General features: G+C 39.2%; 1 protein-coding gene across 3 annotated transcripts in view; it reads left to right on the top strand.

The window, feature by feature from the left end:
- The window catches only part of LOC120803317 (formin-binding protein 1-like), a 29,941-nt gene extending 12,284 nt beyond the window's left edge, over window positions 1–17,657 (top strand). For 2 of the 3 annotated variants that reach the window (XM_040151668.1, XM_040151666.1), the window contains 9 exons: window positions 3,152–3,328; window positions 3,421–3,612; window positions 5,421–5,435; window positions 5,525–5,634; window positions 8,484–8,616; window positions 8,921–9,066; window positions 9,238–9,374; window positions 12,773–12,931; window positions 13,909–15,133. In XM_040151668.1, coding sequence (XP_040007602.1) covers window positions 3,152–3,328; window positions 3,421–3,612; window positions 5,421–5,435; window positions 5,525–5,634; window positions 8,484–8,616; window positions 8,921–9,066; window positions 9,238–9,374; window positions 12,773–12,931; window positions 13,909–13,952 — 1,113 coding nt within the window. In that variant the 3' untranslated portion in view covers window positions 13,953–15,133. Of the gene's footprint in view, window positions 1–3,151; window positions 3,329–3,420; window positions 3,613–5,420; window positions 5,436–5,524; window positions 5,635–8,483; window positions 8,617–8,920; window positions 9,067–9,237; window positions 9,375–12,772; window positions 12,932–13,908; window positions 15,134–15,502 lie in introns of those variants that run through there. The other variant, XM_040151667.1, reaches the window with a different exon arrangement.
- Window positions 17,658–17,977: the final 320 nt, after the last annotated feature.

The following is a 17,977-nucleotide window of genomic DNA, read 5'->3' as shown; positions in this document are numbered from 1 at the left end:
TATTTTTTCCTTCATGTTTATTGTGAGGCCTGTAAAGAGGTATTTGATGACAGCAGAATGATTACAGCCCTGTGATTTGACCCGGAATACCAGCCCCCCCGCAGAATAACTGTTATCAAACAGACTGCAATGAAGCCAAAGGAAAGAGAGTCAGAAGGATGGTTACAAAATTCCTTGACCCTTAACTTGTGACACGTAAAAAAGTTTTTATTTTTTCGACATATATAAACATTTATATGTATATTCATAAGCATGTTTTCAAATTGATGTTAGATGTGTATTAAGATACTGTGTGATCATACACTGTTACAAATTTAGGCTTCTTTGTTGTAAATGTCATTTTTCAGCCAAAATAGTTGTAACAAACATGTCAAGCCATTAAAAAAACTTATTTTTGCATAGATTGCAACGTCTTTCCTTTAATATTTCTAGCTTATACTGTCAAATACATTCATCCCCATATGCTATACATTCATTGTGGTCTTGTGTGCAACATAAGTTATAACTGCAATACAACAAAACGATAAACAAAGTAGGACTTAGTGCAAAATTACTTCAAATAACAACAATTTAGGCTTAACAGCAACATTAGGCTATTACTTATAAACAATGCATGTCTAACTGCAACGATAATATTTACTCAAATAGCTCCATGTCATCTTGGAACAGCCTGCGTATAGGAGAACCGAGCATGATGTTGTCGTGTGGTATTTGGTGATGGAGGTCAGACTGTGTGTGATTGCCCATGTGGATGTGGGAGTGGGGGTTTATTTATTTTTGCATAAGAGCAAGTGCTACATGGGGGTTGTGCGTAAAATGGTGGCTTATTGTGGATAGGTTGCTGAATCATTTACCCACAAAAGAAAACCTTTCAGTGATCAAGGTTGTGAGCTGTGAAATGTTGGAGCTAATTTTGTTGAGATTCTCCATTCTCCAACATGAGGAGGATATGTGACTTACAAACAGAACATAACTTTAAAACATGCAATACAGAGCAATATGCTACTAATAAAGGGTAGGAAATTAGCACCAGCCACCAGCCAAATGCTGGTAAAATATGAAAGTGGCTGGTTTCAGACATAGCATAATAATATACTATTGAGTGGCTGGTGAATTTGAACATTTATCTGCAGTGGTGGAAAGTAACTAAGTACATTTAGTCAAGTACTGTGCTTAAGTAAAATTGAGGAACTTGTACTTTGAGAATTTCTTTTTTATGCTATTTTATACTTCCACGCCACTACATTTCAGAGGGAAATATTGTAAGGCTTTAGTTACCAGTTACTTTTAAGTAATCCATAAGTAATCCATAAGTAATGGATATTGTAACAAGCTTTTAAAATTCCAACACCTTGTTAAAGATCAAACCAGTAGTTTCCAACCCTTTTGGCTTCTGACGTCTTACAAAAAGCAGTGTGTAGTTGGGGTCACATTTCAGATGAGTCTATGAGTTGTTAACGGCTCCACCAAATAGATTTTTCCCTCTAAACTTCTCACATGGTCTCATTTCAATAAATGTTCAAATGATCCAATATCTAATGAAAAATCAACGATTAGAGAAAAAGTCAAAAAACTGAACAGATTTTTATATCAGAACTTTGTTTGTTCTTTTTGATCTCTCATTAATCATCTCATGATCTCTCTATTCCTATTCCTGAAACACCACCAAAATGTCTGCATATCTGGTATGACAAGACTTCCAGATGATGTTTTCTTGGGCTTTAATCACCTTGCATGATTCAAAGCAGACACTCCACCTCGTTGTCTTTCCACGCAGATGAATTACATTTTGCTTTAGGTTTCGCCATAGCACCTTGGGCCGTGTGCCAGAAATAAAGGTGAAGAAACAGTTTTCAAATAACTATAAATGAATAAAAAATTGGCTACTATTGTTCTTGTTTTACGACCAGGAAAATAAGTTCGCCATGTTATAACTATTAAATTTAGGACCCAAAATGCAGAACACAAGCCTGAAGACAGGTTGCAGTTTTAAAGAGGATTTACTACAAACTGTTAGTGTTGAGAGATGAATTGTTAGCATCAGAGTCTCTTGTTGGAGTGTGGCAGATGGAGGCAGTTGATATTGGGAGACCAGAACAGGTGAGTGGAACAGGTAAGTAGAAGTAGGTCGGGTAATGGTTCCTGAAACAGAGCAGGGCAGGAGGTGAGGCGATGATCCAAACAAGGAACAGGAAACAGGGATGTAGCTGGACATAGCAGGTACTTGTGACAGACTGGAGTAGTGAACACCAAATATCCGTATTTGTGTGGACAAGGCCTCAGTCAAAGTCAAACATGTGCACAGTGGGTGTTGGACTCCACCAAGCTTGTTTCTTTCACAGATTCAGTCTGTGGTTTTCATGAACAGGAGATACAGATAATGTGCGGAGAGGTGGCGTCAGGATTTTGTCTCTGCTCTTTGTTGCTGATGTGGTTTTGTTGGTTTCTTCAGAGCTGGACATTTTACAGCTGAGAGTGACACAGTAGGTTGAGAATCTGTACCTCCTAATCTGAGGTCCTGGTTCTCTGCTTGAAACCAGTGGACTGTTCACTTCAGGCTGGGACTGAGTCAGGTTCATGTTCACCATTGAGGCTCAGATGGGGTCAGTTTGTGTCTGCAGGTACACAGATGTTGTACTGGACCAATATCATAAAGAAGCTCAGCCTGAAGACAAAACTCTTCATGAAAGAAGATGAAAGAAATGTATCATGAAAAAAATGTGTCATCTTTAACTTAATGCCTTTTGGAGATCAGTTCATCTTCTACTCACTTAACTATTCACAGTATCAAAAATTTTGACCATGGGTGCCCAAACTTTTTCATGCCACTGTACTGTGGTGTAAATATTAGCAGAAGGAGCATAACTAAATACTGTTGCCACTTTGTCCACTCGCTGCCACTCTGACGCTGTTCTCTCCTGTAACTATGTTAGCAGTTCATTATTACTTTGTCTGGAGACCATTCGCGAAAAGAAACCAGCTCCATGACAAAAGAGAAACTCCAGCTAGTGAGGAAGACCATGAGATGTGGTGGAAAGCTTTAAAAACAGTCTAAATGGACACTGACGACGTAGACAACACTTAGGGATGTAATGGTCAGAGGTCACGTCTGACATTGTGTGTTTGTGTATCTTTGTGTGTCTATGTGCAGGACACCCGTCAGGTGGTGGAGGTGTATAAATCGGGCTTTGACCCACCAGGTGACGTAGAGTTTGAAGACTACAGCGCCACCATGAGGCGGAGCATCTCTGAATCCAGTTACCTTGACAACCGGACTGAAGGGCGGAGACACAGCAGAAAGCTGTGGCCCTTCATACGAAAAAACAAGGTACACAAAGACACCTGTACACATACACACAGGTACAAACACACCTGTAGGACTCACCTGACTGTACTGACCTAACCTCTCTATCTCTCCAGCTGTTGACCCTCCTCTCCTCCCCCCGTCAACCCCCCCCTCCACCCCCAACGTCACCTTCACCTGGGGGTGTGGCCAACAGTCCCCAGTCCCCACCCCCTGTTTCCAGAGAACCAATCACACAGCGGCTGAATGACCTCATGACCTCTGGCTCTAGAACCAGGAAGCAGTGTCTGCGCAGCCTCAAGAGAGGGGTACACTTGTATTATAATGTATGCACGTATACACACACACACACACACACACACACACACACACACACATATATATATATATATATATATATATATATATATATATATATATATATATATATATATGTACACAGTTAGGTCCATAAGTATTTTGACAGTGCCACCACAATTCTGTACACCACCACAATGGATTTGAAACAAATATATCAAGATGTGATTGAAATCTAGACTTTCAGCTTTCATTTAAGGCGGTTTAATAAAAAGATCACCTTATCCGTTTCGGAATTACAGACATTTTTATACATAGTCCCTCATTTTCAGAGGCTCACAAGTAATTGGACAATTGACTGACAGTTTCATAGCCAGGTGTGGCATGTTCCCGTATTATTTCATGACAAATTAAGCAGATAGAAGGTCTGAAGCTGATTCCAAGTGTTGAATTTGCATTTCGTAGCTGTTCACGGGAACTCTCAATAATGGTCCAAAGAGGTGTCGATACAAATGAAGGAGACCATCATTAGGCTGAAAAAACAAAACAAACCCATCAGAAAGATGGCAGAGACCTGTGCCAAATCAATAATTTGGTACATTGTTAAAAAGAACAAATGCACTGGTGAGCTCAACAACGCCAAAAGGTCTGGAAGACCACAGAAGACAACTAAAGTGAATGATCGCAGAATTCTTTCCTAGGTGAAGAAAAACCCTTCACAACATCTAGCATGGTCAAGAACACTTGAGGATGCAGGCGTATCATTGTCAAAGTCTACAGGGTGTCGCCTTCATGGGCTTAAATACAGAGAGTTTACCACAAGGTGCAAACCCCTGGTACCACTCAAGAACAGAAAGGACAGATTAGACTTTGCCAGAAACCCTTTAATAAAGCCTGCCTAGTTTTGGAACAATATTCTTTGGACAGATGAAACCAAAATTAACTTATAGCAGAATGATGGGACGAGAAGATTATAGAGAAGCAAAGGAACGGCTCATGATTCAAGGCCACCACATCATCTGTCGAGGCAGTGTTATGGTATGGGCATGTATGGCTGCCAATGGTGTTTATTTATGATGTGACTGCTGATAGAAGTAGCAGGATGAATTCTGAAACATATAGTTCTTTACTATCTGCTCAGATTCAGCCTAATGCTGCAACACCGATAGGACAGAGCTTCACAGTATAGATGGACAATGGCCCAAAACATACTGCAGAAGCAACTCAAGAGCTTCTCAAGGCAAAGAAATGGAATATTCTTCAATGGCCAAGTCATTTACTTGACCTCAACCCAACTGAGACTGCTTTTCACTTACTTAAGACAAAACGTAGGGCAGAAAGACCCACAAACAAGCAGCAGCTAAAGGCGGCCTCAGAAAAGGGGTGGCAATGTATCTCCAGGGAGGAAATTCAGCATCCGGTGATGTCCATGGGTTCCAGATTTCAGGCATTATTGACTGCAAAGGATTTTCATCAAAGTATTAAAAATTATATTTATAATTATGTTGGTTTATCCCATTACTTTTTAGCATCTAAAAATGAGGGACCAAGTTTAAAAATGGCTATAATTCCTAAATAGTTAATACATTATCTTTGTCACATCTGGATAGCTTTGTTTCAAATCCTATGTGGTGGTATGCAGAGGCGAAAATCCAAATACTTATGTACCAAACTGTATGTGTGTGTGTGTGTGTGTGTGTGTGTGTGTGTGTAGGTGTGTGTTTGTGTGTGCATGCGCGTGTGTATAAATTTAACCCAAAACTGTTAAATTAACGTTTTTAATGTGATGTTTCCTTCATGCTCCTCTCTGATTCGACAGCTGTCCCTCAAACTGGTCAGTATCCCACCTGTCACAGGTGTATTAAACCACATGATGTTTACAGTTATTGTCAATGTGTAATAAATGTACTCAACCGGTTGTAGGGCTCCAGTCCTGCAGACTGCAGTCACCTTCCACCTGAACAGAGACGAAAGAAACTTCAAACCAGAATCAACAACATCAACCAGGAGATTCAGAGAGAAAGGGAGCAGAGGTAACACACATACAGACACACACATACACACACATTAGGACACAGTTACACAGGAACACACACAGAAACACACACTAACACACAATAACACACACATTAACAAACATAGACACAGAAACACACAAGTGCTAAACGAAAGGCACATGTGCACACAGCAACCGATCCTGTACAATAGAGACTTTCTGCTAAAACGTAACAACCCTACGAGCACAAGACCACCTCTGGAGATAACTGTCCCAAACCTTAATGAATCTGACTGCAACTACATCGAAATGGGTTTCACCAGCACATTTCACCAAAAAATAAGGAAGCTGGGTAGGAGAGGAGAAGTACTAGAACGAGTGAGCGAGACAGCAACACTTGTCTCATATTTACCTGCCCTCTATTATCTTGGCCAAGCCTGTATCCTGACTTTGACAGAAACGTGGCTTGGAGAGAAGGACTTGGACTGTGAACTGGCAATAGATGGGTTCATTGCTCCTTTACGCACGGACCAGGAGGCTGCAATCACTGGAAATCGTGCTGAGGAGGTGTCTAAAACCACACTAGTAAGAGAGAGACTATGCACCAAGGATACTGAACTGCTTTCTGTTTCCATGCATCTATTCTATCTGCTTTGAGAATTCCAGCAAATTTTTGGAGCTGTGGTTTACATTTATCCAAAGGCAAACAAGACTATCGCCCCAGAACTGATCCTACAGACTGTGCAGACAATACAGTCACTGTCTCCCAATGCTCCCAATCAGCCACTTAAACCACTGCTCACTGGACAAAACTCTCAGGAGCTTTTAAAAATATTTGTCTTGCCGCACCAGATATGGCAAGACACTGGACCAGTGTTATGCCTCAGTAAAAGGAGATTATAGATACATCCCACTACCCCTGCTGTATAATTGCGGTAAGGCTGACTACAATTTTGTGCAACTTATTCCAGCATATTGCACATGCCTACAGAGGGGAAAGTGTTTACCAGAAAGGTGAAACTCTAGTTGGTGGTGCAATGCTGACGCTTCAAGGCTATCTGGACTACAGGATGGAAGTAGGTCAGCTCATGGGTATCATATTGTGAAGAAATTGTTATCCCTGAAAAGGTAGTTAAGATCTACCCAAACAGCAAAACCTAGGTGAGCAAACATCTATAAGTGTTATTAGATGATAAAAAAAGAGTGCGTTTACACGAGATAATTTCTTTGAGCTAAGTGTTTTACAAAAGGACATTAAACGTGAAATTAATAGGGTCAAATAGGGCTAACAACAGTTTAGGCTCAGTCTGGGACAGTGTCAGGACCATGGTTGGGTTAAAGGACAAAGTAAAGAAAAGGGTAGCTTTAGAAGACTTCTCATTAGATCTGCCTGTCGCTCAGTAGTCTAATATGTTTTATTCAAGATTTGATGTGCATGATTTTAACACAACCTACTGAACGCTAGTCAATTTAAGTCTCTTCCCTTTCTGTATACAGTGTTGTAAATACCTTTTAAACACTGTAAAGCTAGAAAAAGCCCTGGCACTGATTACACTGGTAGCTGTATGCTGTCCTGCTGTGCTGATCAAATAGACCCAATTTTCATTTATATTTTTAATGTTATTCTGTCAACAGATGTTCCCCGAACAATGGAAACTATCTACAATAGTTCCCTTTCCAAAACTAGCCTCTGACTCTGAATGGCTACAGGCCTGCAGCCTTGCCTTCACTAGTTATGAAGGCTTTTAAAAAGTTGATTAAAAAGGAACTTCTGGACAGGATGGAGCATCTTCTCAACCCGTTACAGTTTGCATTTCAAACCAACAGGGAGGCTCAGGATGCAACTACTGTGCTAACCTTCATTTATAAGCACTTACTGGGTACCAAGAATCATGCCAGACAGTTGTTCATGGACTTCTCATCAGCTTTTAACACCATACAGCCTCACCTGCTTGTGCAGAAGCATGTTGAGTGTTTTGGGTTGGACACCAACATTTCTCTGGACCAACCTCAACATCAACCAGCTCTCCCCAGGGCTGTCTATACATCCTGTACACTAATGACTGCCGCAGTTAGTTTGAAAACCATCACATTGTGATGTTTGCAGATGATATATATTTATTGAGTCGATATTTACTTGTTCTATTATCTTTTGGTATGCTTCAATCAATCTAAAACAGAAAAATGCATTAACAAAGGTGATCAAGGTCTGTAGTAGTATCACAGGTACTCAACAGAAGAGTCTGTCTGAGTTGTTGAACAAACAGTTGTTAAAAGAAGTTGAATCAATTCTGGCTGACAGCACCCACTCCCTGCACCTAGATTTTCAGACCTTGCCTTCAGGTTCCTGCCTCAAATATCCACTAGTCAAAACCAACAGATACAAACACTCCTTCATACCTTTAGCCATTTCATTGCAAAACTCCAACTGAAAAAGGTAATATCGCCTTGACCACCCAACCACGCTTGGTAAACACTGCTTTTAATTTTAGTAGTACTTAAAACATAGAGTACATAAGTACTCTATGTTTTTTACCCTTTTTTTTTTTTGTTCCCTTTTGTTATATTGTGTTATTATATTTAACTGCCTTGTCTGTTTTTGATCTTGTGTTATTACTTTTGCACACCCAATTGCTCCTCTGGTGACAAATAAAGTTCTACTTGACTTGACAATGATCACATTATTTTTAAATCAGTTGTATCTTGTGTGTTTTGTGATCACCATGTGAGGTGTGGAGGACTCAGCTTACATGAAAATATGACGTGAAAAAGGTTTGAATAGTGACAACATATTTACACACCCCATGATGTGTATTAAAATCTGTGTTTTATTTTGTATGCGGAGGTTGTGTATTAAAGTTTTGCAATCCTGTTTGTGTGTTTCAGAGATGCTCTGTTGAAGATGAGGGAGGTTTATGAACAAAGTCCTCAGATGGGTGATGCCACCAGTTTGGAGCCTCGACTGGAGGAAGTGAAGCAGAGTCTGCAGAGACTGGAGGACGAGCTGAGGAGGAACCAGGTTTATACTAGAAATACTACATAGAAATTCACACAGTACAAACTGTACATACACTGTACCTTAAACAGTCTTGAAAAGTTTATTTCTGCTCTGTCTCTTATTTAATGTGTCATTTCATAATGTGCCACACTGAGCTCACTTTAATTCAGTTTGTATTAGCTGACCCTCAGTTCAACTCTGTGTCCTAACATTGTGTTTTATGTATGTTAATTTTTATTAATGTGTGTGTGTCCGCGTGTTAACGGCATATATTAAAATATATATGAATGTGTATATTATCATGTGTTTCTTCGTGTTATTGTAGGCGTGGTTGTCAGAGGCCGACAGCAGACTGTCTGATCACAGCAGTAGAAGACAGAGTGGAGGTTGTGGGATAAATTCCCAGGCAACAACGCCAGGTAGCAGCAGCCTGAAACAGCTGGACAACCGCAGTCCAGCCAGCAGAGAGAGGTACTCTTTACTGATTTTTGATTGCTGATAATTATTGATTACTGTTTCATCAAGTCTAGTTATTTTTCTGACAATTTCATATATTTTTTTCTTGGACTCATTATACATTATTAAACCTACGTGTCTCTCTCTACCTGTCTCTCTTTCTCTCTGTCTACTTGTCTCTCTCAGTCCTGACGGCAGCTACACAGAAGACCACAGCGCTGAGCTTCACTTTAAGTCTCGCAGTTCAGAGTTTGATGATGACTTTGATGATGAAGAACCATTACCAAGTATTGGCACCTGCAAGTCCCTTTACCCGTTTCAAGGTATTTTAAGGTGCTTTATTTACTCTGTTTATTCTGTTTTATTTACACTCGGTCCAATGAAATATACTGCGTATGCACAATACATCACCTGATATACAGGTACTCAGCAGGGGACACCAATTAAAAAATTTAAATGATCAGCAACAGATAACTCCGGTGACTGTAAGTCATTCAGGATGTGTATAATTTATTTACTTCTGCACCTAGTATTTCCTCTCTGACAGCCAAGAAGGGTGAAAGCCTCCCCTCCTATGCTTGTTGGGGGGGTGCAGCTGTAACAGCAGTAGAGCTGCTAGTGCTCTGTCTAGGACTAGCTCCCCTGCCATCAGCAGCAGAGCTGCTAGCATCCTTGCCACTGTCTCCAGAGTCCTCCTTGCGTGCGTTTAAAAAATGCAGATATTTTGACCTGTCTTTTAGATGTTTGGGAGCGACATCTGTCCATCTTTGGTTTTAGAGGGATTTATAACACTTGTTTGAAAGCTTTTAATGCACCTAACATAACGCGTTGTCAGCCTGTCTCTCTGCTGCTCTGGGCAGCGAAAAAGAAAAGCAGAAGAGAGGAAACGTGACCAAAAATTACAGCAAAATGCAGTAAAGACTCAGAGACTGAGATGAAATGAGACAACTGCACATAAATTAGGTAAATTACCTTTTTATACTTTTTTACTTTTCCACCTGGTTTCTTAGGGGGGCGGGGGGTCCAGTTGAGGCAATGGTAGGGGAAAGGCTGCATTTTCAGTATACTCTTTCTGATCCCAGATGGATTTACGATGAAGGCAGCATCCAATACTTCCTCCCCTTTCTCTGTCAGTTTGCTCTTGTGAAGAGTTAAAGCTTCTTCAGGATGTTTCTCAGCTCTATACCCGCTGTTGTCTCTTCCTCACCTGCCCTCTGACAACTTCTTCAAGTCCTTAAACTCGTGTCTCAGCAGATGGACTCAGGTCTTCAGTAAGTTTATCTTCATCTGACTTCCTCCCCTTGGTTTCAAAACTCCTCTTTCAAAGCCATTTAGTATTAATTGATTTCTGTCTGCATCATAGTAGAAGTGCATAAGTCATTTTTTCACATATAAACAAAATAATCATCACTTTTTCAACCCCAGTAAAAGATGAGGGGTAACTGAGGGGAACTGCCCACTGCGGAGCTCCCCGAAGAACTACGTACCTTTTAGGGCTTTTTTCTTTTTGCATTCGCACCCCTAATAGGATTGCTGAAGTGATGCATGCGAGCCGGCGGTTAGTATAACAACATCACTTCATGCGTCACTTCTACAACTACAAGATGGAGTATGCTGTAGTTGGCGCTGTGTGTATGTTGTGTGCTATGGGATTCATGACATTAACAGAGTTAGAAAGAAGACGAGTGAGTTTGTTGCGTGAGAGTGTTTTTTTTTCCTTTTTTTTGTATGATTTACGAGCCATTACGAGCTGTTGGTTAGACAGCTAACATGGACTTTTAAAATTTACGGTTGCTGGTGCTGCATTGGCTCATGCGTTTGACCAGTCAATGTACATTTACATCACTCAAAGTTCCTCTTGTGCTGGAAGAGTTCCCTCTTTGAAATAGGAGCTAAAGTCCATCAAACCTGTGTTTTTAAGATCTATGATTCTTCCTGGTTCTTGCAGTGTGGAAACGATAAGAACTCTTCCAACTGTTTTTAGAACTATGAAAAGTTCTTCAGGTCCAAAAACATCTATTGAATCGGAACAGGTGGTTCCTCATCTCTTTTATCTGATGTACCTCCACAAGCACAACAGATGAGCTCATAACATAAGAACTCATTATTTTATATTTTTTCAAATTAGCTAATCTACCTGACATCTGCTGCCCCCTGGTAACTGCAGAAATACCTTTTGAGGTACAGGTATGTCTGTTTCTGAGTCATTGCTGTGGAGTTTTACTCTGCTGTGTCTGGTGTAAATTATTTGTCCTGTTACCCTGCCCCAGGAGTCCACCCTCCAAAACACCTGTAAGAATTGCTCAGATAGACACCCTCTCTACATTTAAGATTAGGCTTAAAACTTTCCTCTTTGTTAAAGCTTATGGTTCAGGCTGGCTCAGGTGAGCCCTGAACCATCCCTTAGTTATGCTGCTATAGGCTGGGGCTGCTGGGGGACCTCCCATGATGTACTGAGCACTTCTTCTCTCTTTTCACTCTCTCTCTCTCCCCATGTATTTATATCACATTGCATCATGTCATTAACTTTGTGTATTTTCTCTCCCATAGTTTGTGCTTTTCCTCTCTGTCCTCATTCTGCAGGTCTCTCTGACTCTAGAGCTGCAGGATCTTGATCTGCCACTACTAGTCAACACTCATTATTATTATTATTAATAATAATTGGTGCTGCTATCATTCCTGCTGTTATTATTAACATTATTACACCTATAAGTATCACTATTATTATAATTATTATTATAACAACCATTTCGACAGTGCTTGAATATAACAGTATATACAGCTGTACATCTGTAATTTGTATTATAAGGGTATAATCACCAGAGGCCCCACAATACGATATTATTACGCTACTTTAGTCATGATACAATATTATTTTGATTTTAAACATTTTCCGATAGGCTGAGTGTTGCAATAACATATATTGCAAGATATTGTGATTTATTACCTTTTTCAACTGCACATTATTTACCCAAACTTTGTCAACATCCGTTTTATCTAATAAGATAAAGTTCTGTCTGTTCATCTCACTTCAGTAATTTTTATTGCTGCAAAATGGGATTGTCAATCAAACAGACTGACCAGCACTGTTATAAAAACCTGTCATAAATGTGAAATGATCATAAAGATGATGATATAAGTGGGCGAGGGAGGTGGGAAGGGTTCATCAACAGACCTCTATTTGTAGGCTTACCTGGTATTAAAAAAAGATATGAACGTGTACCAAACGTGATCAAATATCTGTCTTGTTTTCTACATTAATCAGATAAAATCATGCAGTTGCTTGATGTCCTCCGTGGAAAAACAGCAGTACTGTTTCACACTGTCAAATAAAAATGAGTAATTGTTTGGCCCTAAGTTGTGCTGAGGATTGTAGCTTGACCAGTAATATCCTGTAGAAAACAGGAAGTCATATCAGCAGACAGGAGGAGGGTCAGACTGCTGCAGATCCAGGATTTAACCAGATTCACCACCATCAGCCTGGAGAGATCCTGATTGTCTGATGAAAACGCTCTGGTTTTTCTGTCCCAAAAGGTTTTAAAGATCAGCAGGTGTAGCGCCTGAGTGTGTTTTACAGCCTTACACCTCAACAGGTGTGACAGGAATGTGATCTGACCCAGACTCTTCTGTTGGTGTAGGTGGTGCTGGTGCAGTTTAAACTGGTTCTCAATAATCAGACCACATGTTGAGTTCTATTCTGTTTCTTTGTGGTTCTCTGCAGGTCAAAATGAAGGAACTCTGTCGATGGTGGAGGGAGAACTACTTTCTGTGGTGGAAGAGGACAAAGGAGATGGCTGGACCAGAGTACGGAGGAACCTGGATGAAGAAGGATATGTCCCCACATCTTACATCAAAGTCTTCCTGGACAGTAGTGCCAAAGGTGCCATGACCTATATTTGACCTTTAAAGACCTACATATGACCTTTAAATTACCTACATATGATTTTTAAATGACCTACATATGACCTTCACATGACCTACATATGACCATTAAATAACCTACATATGAGCTCCGTATGATCTTAAAATGACATACACATGCTCTTAAAAAACCCAATTATGGCCTTCATGACTTCCATATGACCTTCATATGACCTCATATGACCTACATATGACTGTCACAAGACCTACATATGACCTTTAAATGACATAATATGACTTCCATTGACCTTTAAAAGACCTACGTATGAACTTTAAATGACCCAAAAAAGTGCGTTAAATGACCTACATGTGACCTTTAAATGACATACACATGATCTTAACTGACCTGCATATTACTTCCACATGAAGTTTAATCAACCAACATCTGACCTTCATATGACCTTCACATTGCCTACATATGATTTTAAAAATGACTTCAATATGATCTTAAAATTACATACATATGACTTCCATTGACCTTTTAATGTCCTAAATATGACCTTTAAATGACCTACATGTGACCTTTGAACTACCTACATATAACATACATATAACCATTTACTGACCTTCACATGAACTACATATGACCGTTAAATGACCTCTGTATATGACCTACATCTGGCCTTCATTTGATCTTTAAACACCAACAGGACTTTTTAATGACCTCTACATGACCTTAAGTGACCTCATGTTAAACATGTCCAGCTGTCTTCACCTCCAGATGACCTTTGACTTTTCATATATTTACCCCTTCCAATCTGATGACCTCTGACCTCTGTGACCTTTGACCTCTGAATGTCAACATATTGGTTGCTATGGTTACAGCAGCCTGTCTCTCTTTGTGCTCTGCCTGTCTGTGTGCTGACTAACTGAACTGTACCTGGTGTTTGTTTTTGATGGAAACTTCACACCTGTGACACACCTGTACACCTGTAGGGCAGGTGTGTCTCATTTTAGGCTCCACCTCCATGGGGACGTGACCTTGAAGGTAAACCTCTTCCTCGTACATCTCTACAGACCTGTGATGATATGGTCAAGTAATGCTGATCAATCACATGATCAGTTTGCTTATGAGGAGGAGCACCTTAACGCATCATCAAACAGTGACCTGTATGCAGTGCATTGTGGGATGCTGAAGGTGTTTTTTGGTCTGGTCATGTGACCTGTGGAGGAGGCGGAGACTGAACTGACACACAGCTCCTGGTTTTATTACATAGGTCTGATCTGATGGTTCTGTTTGTGGGATCAAAAGCTATAATCAGTACCATTGATATCAGGATGCTGCAGAGTCTCAGTCTGTCCAATCAGTAAACCTGACCTGCTGTCAGTCACCAACAGACCAACAGACATTCAGCGAATCTGTCAAACATCAGTATAACTGATCTACAGTCAGATCTGTCAGTGACATCTGTAACCAGGGACTGATTATGGATCAGTTCATCAAACACACAGAACATCTTCATCCACAAAAACTACAGCAGTGTGTGAGAGAGACAGATAGACAGACAGAGAGACAGGCAGACAGACAGAGAGACAGACCCTATAAATCCTAACGTGTTAAACCGAAATGAAGGTTCAGTGTTTGATTGTCTCACAGTAAAAGTTAATACTGCTCTCAGACTGTTTACAGGAGTTTTATCAGAACTGAACCAGAAAGTCTTTATTGCCTGGATTACCTGAGAACCAATGAGCATTAATGAAATCAGTTATTGATTATTGATGATCAATTATTGATGCTGCTGTAAACTGTCAGTCACATTTATTCGTTCAGTCAACTCAGTTTCATGTGTTTGTTTTTTCAGCTTCACTTCATCTTTATTTTCATACCATCACCTAAAAACCTGCCAGTTTATCTTCAAAACATCTCTACTCATTGTTGATTAATCAGATCTATTTCCTCAGTTAATCGATTGATCGTTTGGTCCCAAAAAATATCAGACAACAGTGAAGAACATACATCTCATTCTCAGAGTCCAGTGTCTTCAAATGTCTTTTTTTGTCCATTGTTTATATAAAACTGAAAATATGCTTTAATATTATTTTATTAGCAGACACGATTTTCTTCTGATAAAACAGTTTAAATACAAATTAATAAAGAAGAGTAGCGCTTCGGTTCAGTTACAGAAACAAACTTCTGACCTTTGAATGTTGGAACGAGTCATACTTTTCTCTCTGAGACGTCAGAAAACTTTTCTTTAACTGCATCAACATCGGACTAGTTTTATTATAATTATTATATTAAATTCATTATTATTATTCTACACTCGCAAAAGTATGATTATTATTAATATGAAATTAGAGCAGTATGATCAGAGTGGAATTGTAGTGTAGTCGTCTGCAGTCTGACCTCCTGTCTCACTCTACCTGCTCTAACATACCTATCTCTCTTTCCATCTACATATCTCTTTCTCTACCTGTCTGTCTCTCTCTCTTTACATATCTACTTATCCTTTCTCTATCTGTGTGTCTCTCTCTCTCTACCTGTCTGTCTACCTGTCTCTCTCTCTACCTGTCTGTCTGTATCTTGTAGGCTTTGTGCAGAATAGTCATCTAGTCTAGCGCAGTAATCGACCAATGAGGACATCTCGCCACAGGAAGTGATGTAAAGGAAAGAGCTCAGAGGAAGTCCGGTAACAGATTTCATTGGATAGTTTAAGTCTTGATATATCTTGACCAATTAGCTTACAGACTGTTGTCAATACATGATGTGTGAAAACAAAGAAGTCAATTAGGGGTCAATCAGAGATCAGATATTAGACAGGTCCTTCCCACAGATCAGATATTAGACATGTCCAAAACACAGAGCAGATATTAGACATGTCTGACATGTAGCTCTAATATTAGACAGGTCCCACACACAGATCTGAAATCAGCCATTAGGCAGGTCCCAAAGTGAAAAGATGGGTTAGAGTTAGGTTTAGGGTTAGGGTTAGGGTTAGATATTAGAGATGATGATAAGTAGAAAACAGACCGGAGATGGCGAGTTTTATGTTTTTTACTTTATCAGTCAAATAGATCGATTAAGCCCCAACCTTCATAAACATACTGAAAGTGTATAAAATATAGAAATGAAACAGTTTAGTTTCTGCAGCTGAGGTCAGCTGTCAGGATGAAACTGTCAGGATGAAACTGGATTTTTCTCACTTTTAAAATCTACAAAGAAAGATAGAGAAATCTAGTTCTGTAAAGTGTCAGATTCGGTTCAGAGTGTAAACTGTGATCATGATGGAAAATCTTGACAATTGAACTGTCTGAATCTGTTTTTCTGTTCATCACATTGACTCAGGATCTGTTGTTATTTGACTCAGTTTTCAGTTTTAATGTGCCAAGTTTCTGCAAACTAAAAAAATAAACTCTAAGACAGTTTTCATCGGAAGAGTGATAACAGATAATCAATCCAAATGTTTGATTATGTTTAACCGATCTCACTACTGTGTTGAATGTTAACACAGATTCAAACATCGTGTTGGTTGTTTTTTTTTTGAAACTCAGTCAGTTTAATGTGATGAAGGGTTCACATCAGAGTTAAACTGATTATTTGGTTTATCAATCAGTATCAGTCTGTTGGTTCATCAATAAGACATATCAAAGAAACCGTTACAGTTTACACTGCAAGATGTCACAAACTCTACAGGATGATTTTACACTGTAAAACATCAAAAACGCTACAAGATTATACACTGTAAAACACTACGGACACTACTACAAATGCTACAGATCTGTAACTATTCCTTAACAAACAGATTTAAGGATCTTCAACATTTTCCAATGAGAATTGGTTTTTAAACAATAGAGTTTCATCATGTCCGGAATCATTAATTGTAGGCGAAGAAGATAAACTGATGTTCTGATCAAATTTATTTAACTTTTCATTTCACATGCTGGGCAAGAATTATAAATGTCTTTTTTGTGCTTCAAACATTTGTCCTGATGTGAAAAAAACTGATTTTCTGTAATTTTTTAGTTTGAATTTTTTTAAGATTCACTGACAAACTGACCTGAGATCAGTTTAACCCACTTTATTAAAAGTATGATGAACTATATAAAAATTCAAATGTGAACTTTTTAAATTAACATATGTAAAACTGTTTAATTGAAAATAAACTGTAAATTGGCTGCTGTAGAGTGGATGATCCTTCATGTCTGCTTTGAGAAATTTTAACAAAGAAACTGAAATAAATCATTAAAGATTAGAAATTATGGAGAAACTAAACATTTTGTTTGTCTGACCTAACTGTACAGCAGTGGTGTCACTGTATCCTCCAGGGTGGGTCTACACACTGTGATATCACTGTGGGTGAGGTCAGAAACTCTCTAAAGGACAGAAAAGCTCTGCTGTTCAGACTGATGTCAGGTTACTCTGTAAAAGCTGTCAAAACTAAGCAGTTTAAACCCTGGTTTTTAACTGTAAAGTTTAATCTCTAAAGTTAAAACGTTTAAAAATGTAAATTTAAACTTAACACTGATGTTTAAACAGTGAAGTTTAACAGGTGACGAGTGTGTAAATATAAACTGTAGCTGAAAAGGTGTAGCTCTGCCCCTGTAAACCTGCTGATATAAACCCCGCCCCTCAGATTTAACCTGCCCTTATTAGCTCTGCCCCCTGCTCCCATGGTCCCGCCCCCTGCTTGTTGATCAATGATCATATTATTGATTGATTGTGTGAAATGTGAAACTTTTTTATTTTCTAGTGAGATATTGATCAGTTATTTATTGATTTTTTTATTGAGACGTGAGACTGCTGATCACGCTCTTTTCAACTTCCTGTATGTAAACTTTCAAAATAAAGTACATTCTGACTCAAACAGTGAGTGTGTCAGCTGTCCTCTTTCAGACTCTGTTGCTCAGAAGCACTGCAGCAGAAAGTCCCTACCTGCCTCAGGTGTGTTTAAAAATCTATAAGTTTTAAAGTGAATATTGAAATAATGTTCATCATGATGAGTCTGATAATTTTTTTGCATTTCTGCCTTTATATTTGATCATATTTAACATTAAATCTGTTTAA

This window comes from Xiphias gladius, chromosome 18, assembly GCF_016859285.1.
Source record: "Xiphias gladius isolate SHS-SW01 ecotype Sanya breed wild chromosome 18, ASM1685928v1, whole genome shotgun sequence".
Classification (NCBI taxonomy): Eukaryota; Metazoa; Chordata; class Actinopteri; order Istiophoriformes; family Xiphiidae; genus Xiphias; species Xiphias gladius.
Note: the sequence above shows the minus strand (reverse complement) of the source record. Positions and strands in the feature narration are given on the sequence as shown.